General features: G+C 34.8%; 1 protein-coding gene across 2 annotated transcripts in view; it reads right to left on the reverse strand.

Annotated features, from left to right (window-relative positions):
* Positions 1 to 8167, reverse strand: part of LOC107704129 (bone morphogenetic protein receptor type-1B-like) — a 67713-nt gene that overhangs the window by 31272 nt on the left and 28274 nt on the right. For both annotated transcript variants that reach the window (XM_016506995.1, XM_016506988.1), the window contains one exon: positions 3759 to 3989. In XM_016506995.1, the coding sequence (XP_016362481.1) occupies positions 3759 to 3837 (79 nt within the window). In that variant the 5' untranslated portion in view covers positions 3838 to 3989. The remainder of the gene's footprint in view (positions 1 to 3758; positions 3990 to 8167) is intronic.

Below are 8167 nucleotides of genomic sequence, written 5' to 3' on the forward strand. Positions count from 1 at the left end.
CAATCCGCCGCATCCCAATACCGTGTTCGGAAAGAAAATGACGTGTAGGCGGAACCCCTAAAGGGAATAAATACAAGATGGGAGGAAAATATATATTTCAATATTTTTCCTCGCAGTTAAATAATTGGGTAATTATACTACATATATATTTCGGCATTAGAGAGTCGCTATTATACCTGGCATTGAAACTGGTATCGTGCTTTTGAATGCACGATCGCTTTTAGTTTCACTTTCACTTTCGAGATTCGCGATCACACGTACTCTGTTTATACTATGGAGCGGCAGTACTTCCCACACATTTTACAAGATTTTATGTTTGTCAGTGGTACTGAGGATCTGCAAATCATTCGCCATCGTCCTCAGTTATCTCTCCTTACTCTGTTTATGTGGTAAGTGAAATTTTATGTACTGTAATGTAACAGATAACCGTTACACCGTGTCTACACCGGACGCGACAGCTGTCGAGTCGCGCCGCATCAGCTAAAGTCTGGCTACACTGGATGCGACAAACTCCAAAGCGACCGTTGAAAATCATTTGAAATTTGTGTCAGCACGTCATAAATAGAACGCAGCAGCAGTTTACTGTCAGGGATTTGTTGTGTCGCGCCACATCCAGTGTAGACAGTATCACTGATTATAATGAGTTCTATAGACTGATCTATATATAATAAATCTCTATTATAGATCAGTGGTTCTATAGTATTTTGTCGCGCAGCGTGTAAAAGTGTAAAAGAACACAGTGTCGTGCTTCACTCTGAAACATGCAACACATGCATTCATTTAATTAAATCACAGCCATATTGCAATTTGTGTTTCATTTCAAATAATTGTGCAGCCCTATTGGTTTATATACTCCACAAGCGGCAGACCCGCATCCAATCCCACACAAACATATATGCTGACACTCAGACAGACACTCAAGAGTCGACATGCATGAGCTGACATGGCGGCAGTGACAGTGATGGAGAGGCTGAGATGCTGTGGACTGTAAATAAACTCTGACAGAGACACAGCAGTCTCCGCTTCACTCGCTGGACAGCGGATGAGTTCACTGTGCGCCTGGGTGTCGGGAGACAGGTCTGGACCGTGTCTGAAGGTTATTATGGGATGGGAAATGGTGGAAATGGCTGATGATGGAACCTTTACTCTCTCTTTATCGCTCAGGAGGCAAGAGAAAGCATTGAGTGAATATGAGTGTACACACAAGCCAACACAAAAAGAATAGGAACATCAGTCTCTTTACCATCTTAGATTTAATAAATTATATACATTTAATAAATTATCATTTTACTTACATTACAATATAAAATGTATTATAATTTATTATAAAATTATTTAAACATAAATATTATATTTGATTAAATACTATATTATTATTGATTACATTATCAATATTTCATATTTTTATTCTGATTTACTAAATATATTTATATATTATATTTATTAAATTGTATTATTTAAAGGCACAATATGTACGATTTTTTTATTAAAATATCCAAAAATCACTAGAACGGTGTTATATATTTTGCTGACTTGTGTACTTACATTATCCCAAATGTTTCGAAGAATGTTTAAATCCAGAGAAATAAGCATTAGCTCATCCATGAACATGATTTCTGCCCGAGTCCCGTCGGATTGCATCGGCTGTGGGGATGAAGACCACAACTCCCATGATTCCACTCTCTGTGATGCTGTCATCAAACTACACCTTTGTTTTTTTTTGTTTTTTAATACGCGCCCTCTAGTGGCGAAAACTTACATATTGTGCCTTTAAATAATTTTAAATTAATTTACATTTTATTACTGAATCATTTATTAAATAATATGATTAAATATATCATTTAATAAACATCACAACTGCACTTTAAGCAAACACAAGAAGTTTGTTAAGTTTGAAATCGTTAAACAGAAGATACACTAAAATAAATAGGACAAATGTGTGAACTTAAAGCAGCACTATGTAACTTTTGGCGCTCTAGCGGTTAATTAACAGAATTGCACACATCCCGCGGAAGAACATTCCAACCGGAGCTACTTCTCTAAGTTATGTCTATGGCGATTCACGCAGGTATGTTTTACTCCGCAGCGGTGATGACCCAACCAGGCTACAATAGTCCAAATATAAGTACTTATTATAAGTGTACCGTAGTGATTCGGAATAAGGCAAACACGCGGTTTGGAAGATGAATTCATGATGTACTCGCTCATTATATACATTTTGCAAATTTTTAACACAGAAAAAGTTACATAGTGCTGCTTTAAGGAGAACTGACTTTATATATATCCAGTAAAAACTAGAAGACATTGAGCAAAGTCTTATGTTAGTTATGTCTGAATGCAGTGACTTTCAGACAGTGTCCAAATACTTTTTGATGCTTCTGTACATGTGTCCTTTGGTACACCAAATTTGGTTTATACTGCAAAGGGCCAACAGCAAAATAACATTTATTACAGCAAATACAAAATTACTTTACTTCACTATGCAATTAAACCCATTTCCAGAAGGCAAAGTCATTGATTATTAAAATAATGAAAAATAAAGTCTGGCTAGAAAACACAAAGTCAAACAGGTGTGAGAAAGAAAGTCTGTTGTATAGATTAAACACTGAGTGATTTCAAAGCTGGACCTCCAACTGTGTGTAAAACAAGGCTTATAGCACACTACCAAACAAGAAACACACACAGCAACACCTGGCTGACCATTTGCCACACCATCACTACCACCAAACACGACGTACCATATAGCACATATACTGTACATACTAACAAAGAAATACAGATTTAATAAGTTGTAATTAAATGACATTGCATCAGATAAATATAATTAAATTATAATTATTTATGTTTAACTAATAATATTTATAATTGATCAACAAATTACATTTTTTTTTGAAAATCTAGTTTAGTAAAATATATTATTGTAAATAATTTTTATATTCTACTTTACGATTTAATTTCATTATATTATAATACAAATATAAAACAAACAAATTTAAACAAATTTTATTGAATATTTATATTACATTATATTTTAGACTATATTATTCATTTTTATATTACATTTTATTATTCATAATATAGTTTTATTTACATCTATCACTAAATAAATATCTTTCAATCCCACTTCAAGCAAAAACATAAAAAGTAGTTTGTTAGGTCTGAAACTTTGAGACATTGAGCAAAAATTAAGAAAAGTGAAGTTAGAGAAGAGAAAAATGGCATATAAGATCTCTTTAATCATACTTGTTTCTCCTAGATGGGGCTGTAACCATCATAGTGACTGATTTGTAAACTTTTACTTTTGTTCTTCTCCCCAATCTAGCATATTTGCTTGCCTCCAGATACCAATGAGACTAAATGTAGAGCAAATGGAGACTTTCATTTAAGTAAATGACACCAGTAATTTCATCTGTTTTCAATAAAGTCCCAAAAGAGAGCTTAATAATGTGCTCAATCATATCAAAACACAACAGTCTGCCATCAACAGTCAACAGAGATCTCAATATGAACTCATTTTTCTCATCAAATGCACCCAAAAGAAAATTATCTGCTTCTAACGTTTATTTTATAGCTCTATACTGACTGTATGTCAACCACTGATAAAGTGAAACATAACTGAGAACTCAATTAAAGTATCCTGAGCTATACAACAGAATGTGAATGTGTGCGGCAATCCGTAGAGACCAGCTGTATTACAGATCCTGCATTAGACACACACAGAACTGCATTCAGTAAATGTTCCGAAGGTTGACACTCACCCAAGTTCTCCTCCACGAGTCCCAGAAGCCCAATGACCAGCACGCAGACCCAACGCAAGCAAGTCCTCAAGAGATCCATCTTCTGTGTGCGCAACTCCAGCGAGCGAGTGAATCCCTCAGCTGTCTGCTCAGCACACACTCTTGAGTTGTGTGTGTGTGTGTATGTGTGTCCTCTACAGAATGTGAGAAACTGCACACCCCACAGCAGCCTCAATCACAGCTTCACACCGACTGCCCAGCGAGAGAGAGACAGAGAGACAGAGACAGAGAGAGAGAGGGGAGGGGATTATTCACAGTCTTACACACAGTAGCCTCAGTGTAGTTGGGCCAAACCCCATCCCCACTTTGAGACCACGCTAGGGGTGTGCGATATTGACAAAAAATAATATCTCTATATTTTCTCGGATTTTATCGATGACGATAATTAGACGATATTTCGCCCCCATATTTTAACCTCACCCCCCCCGTTGCCTTCTTTTTACCAAACACACCGGCTGAATGCAATACAAGCATACTGTTTCCAGCTTACTGTGCACTGCTGCATACATATCATCACAGAAATAAATTATTAAAAAGAAATAATTATATTACGAAATACACTATATAATTTATTTATTATACAATATTTTATTAATAAGTATAATAACAAATTACTATAAATATATATATATATATATATATATATATATATACAGTGGGTACGGAAACTGAATACTTTCCGTACCCACTGTATATTTTTTTTATTTTTTTTTTTTACTTTTGGCTTAAAATGTCTTAAAAATTAGTTAAAACAAGAGATGTAAAAAATCCTGTTATAGATGACAGGTCAGGTTAAGTACATTGCATTGTGGGATAAAGTATTCCAGTCTCATTTATACTGCACATTCCTGCAAATTTCATCCAGGTTTTCCAAGTATACAGATAGTTTACATACCAGGGTTTTTATATTTTACTAAATTAAATTTACTGAAATAAAATAAATGTAAAAAAAAAATTATTAAAAAACAAACAATAAAAAACATCATCTAGTTGCCAATGTAACATTTATCACGTATTAAAATAACACATGAAAAACAAATAAAAGCTAATAAACAAATAAAAAGAAATAAAACCTAATTCAAAATATTAATATCTGTACAAGTATGAAAATACTATTGGCAAAATCTGGCACATTTTACATAGATTTTTATGTATTTGTATTGTCACTGATTAAATAAATAAATAAATAGATGATACTAAAACAACACTTCTGCATACTGTGCATACTACAAAAATAGTATGAGTATAAGATAGTTTGATATTTCAAACAGCCACTCTTTCATGCATGTTTGACTGACAGTGCAATGCAAAAAAAAAGCATAATTCATTACATTTAAAAACAAAATAAAAGAAAAAGAAAATCACATTTGTTGATATTTTTTGCAAAAAACACATGGTAACATAATTCATACTACAACAACATTGTTGTACAGTATCATAGTTACCACAGTTATTGGCACTACTATAAAAATGCAGAAGGGGCTGTGCAGATCAGAACATCCCAAACACTTCAAGAAATGAAAGAGAGCGAACTAAAACGAATAAACAAGCAAACAAGAGAAAGAGAGGTCAAATGAACCGTGCTCCCTTTTACTAAGGCTTCTGGATAACCAATCAACCAGTAAATCTGTTAAACACACACACACACACACCTCTCCCAAACATAACGAGCAGTGGTGGAGGTCATCTTTAAGCTTTGACCTTTGACTCTTCTTCCAATTTGTACTAGGTTGACCTTTAACCCATATCAAACTCAGTCCAAATGAAGCTGGAGCAAAACAAAACCTTTTAAAGTAAAGACAAAAACACACAAGCTTTGTTCCCACCTACACAGACCACATACTCACTGCTGTTAAATACGGTTGTCACTCCTTCTCTAAACACTTGACCCTATTCTGTACACAGAGGTCTCATATTTACTTAAGCGACAACCAAACTTAATCCTAAAACATTTAGATTGTGAAAACACTGTAAGAAAATTATTTTCGCACTTGGACTTGTCTTAGAATTGTCTTGTTTTCCAGTACAAATATCTAAACATTCTTAAATCAAGATACAGTACATTAATTCTTAAAACTTACGTCTTTAAAGCTTCTCAAAATTAAATTTACACTTAAAACAAGAACAAATATCTGCAGAGGGGGACAGAAAAGGCATAAAAAAGACATCAACATAATTCAAATGGAAAACAAGATTTGTTTTTTTTTCTTAAGCCATTTTTGGCAGATATTGTTCTTAAGCAAAACAAACGTTCAATTATTTTTGATAAAATTCTTATAAACTGAGAAAAGTTAGTTATTAAGTCTGTGTGTCTGCATAATTTTACATATTTGTACTCACTGTAAAAATGATTGCTGCGATTAGTTATTATCATGACTTAAAATTCAACATTAGAATAAGTAATAACTAGGGCTGGGCAAGTTAACGCGTTATTATCGCGTTAACGCATTAATTGATTAACGCCGACAATTATTTTATCGCGCATTAACGCAGTTTTTTATTATTATGAAAGTCTGTTGCTCACTGGCTCTGAATACACACACAGACAAACCATGGGTCACAGGAGGAGTGGGATGTTGATCAGTAGGTTACTGGCTTGGGATGAGCGTCATCACGCGTCTCAACCAATGAGAGCATATGGGGAGGGCCTAAGACTGCACCAGCGCTCATATGAAACGCTCACAACTTCATAAGTGGGAAATAGTAAGTTTCCGATAGCACGTGAAGACAGCAGAGAAGCGCTCTCTCTCAGCAAGTGTTGTCCCGCGCCGCACTCTGCTGCGTTGGGTCCCGCGATAGTGCAGGTCTCTACTCGGAAGGTGCCTGTTATAATGTTATGATCGAGGCTCTAGACTCTGAGCATAACTTGTTTTTCTATAACAAACTATAAAATATTTTCTATAAAAACTTTAATGCCCTGGCAGTGGCAAATAGCTTTGGTTTTATATTTAATTTGATTACATTAATGTTATAAGTTATAATGTTATAAGCTACTATGTAAAAGGAATACTGTTGTAAAAAAAAAGCACCTTATTTGTTTAAAGTGTTTGCAAACCAAATGTTATTTCACTGTTGTTCATACAGCAGTACTTTTAAATGAAAAAGTGCACAATACACTACTTTTGAATTTTGTGCATAACAATGTGATTAAAAAAATAAATAAAAAATCGTTGCCCAGCACTAGTAATAAGCCATTGTTTCAGATTAAAAAGGTAAGTGTTTGTGCTTGACTTAAAATTGTAACTTTATTGAACTTTAGTTAAGTTGGATATTTAAGTTATCTCAACTATTTTTAAGTTGTTACAACTAACGGCAGCAGCATTTTTTACAGTGCTGGAAAACAAGACAAAAATAGCAGTAGTATTTCTGAGTAGTATGTACGGAAACAGGTTTTTAATGCAACAATGTCACTAAAGTCACAACTGAACTCAAAAATGTATGAAAATCAGTACCGAATGTAATGCTGCGTTCCTACCTTTTGGAACAGTCTTCATGTCAGGAACTATGTATAAACATTTCACTGTTTCACGTCATTCCAAAGAAAAAAGTGTGTTTGTAATTGTTTGTTAAAGTTTAAAAACTCCTATAAATATTGCAGTAATCCCCCTATAACCACCTTTCACAATGCAATCATTCCCTTCAGACTAAATCAAGCCCCACCCTACATTCTTTTGTGGAATATCCTATTTGTATTGGAAATGCATCACAATACAGAAGCAAAGTAGTGTGAATGCCATTTCATGTTACTTTACAATGCTCTCTAGGAAGGCAGCTTAGGGATTTGTACTGAACGACATTTTCATTTATTTTATGACTGTTTGTGATGATCAAATATCAAATCCGATGCATTAAATCAGCAAACACGCATTCCCCACTAAAGCCATAATGGCAGCGACACCCTGACTAACACCCGCCAATCCGTTCCATCTGTTACCCGGAACACGCTACAAACTCATCTTCCAAATGTTTGCTCCTGTTTTCACAGCTGACAGGAGGGATGCGTTAGTCTGGTAAGGAGCGTTTGTCAGCTTTCGGTTCATGTGAGTGTGTGTTTTGATGCCATTAGGAGAGGTGAGTGTGCTGTCGCTTCCATTATGTGGTTTGTCATAAAGCGAGGTGTTGATTGTTCAAATATGGAGGTGAAAAAATCAGCAGCAAAAATAGACCTTCAGCTGTCTGAACAACACACGCATGCTTTTGAAAACAGTGATCACCTAAATAGCACTGAAACTAATAAAAGCATGAACAGTTTAAGCCTAGACAATGGCTCAGACAATGGCTATGTTTCCAAACTCAGTGGGATGCCAGTGCTGGTGGCATTTGAAGGCAGTAATGAAAGATATATTGGTTATATTAAATATTCCACGAAA

The sequence above is a fragment of the Sinocyclocheilus anshuiensis genome, unplaced genomic scaffold (genome assembly GCF_001515605.1).
Source record: "Sinocyclocheilus anshuiensis isolate Anshui unplaced genomic scaffold, SAMN03320099.WGS_v1.1 scaffold117, whole genome shotgun sequence".
NCBI classification, from domain to species: Eukaryota; Metazoa; Chordata; class Actinopteri; order Cypriniformes; family Cyprinidae; genus Sinocyclocheilus; species Sinocyclocheilus anshuiensis.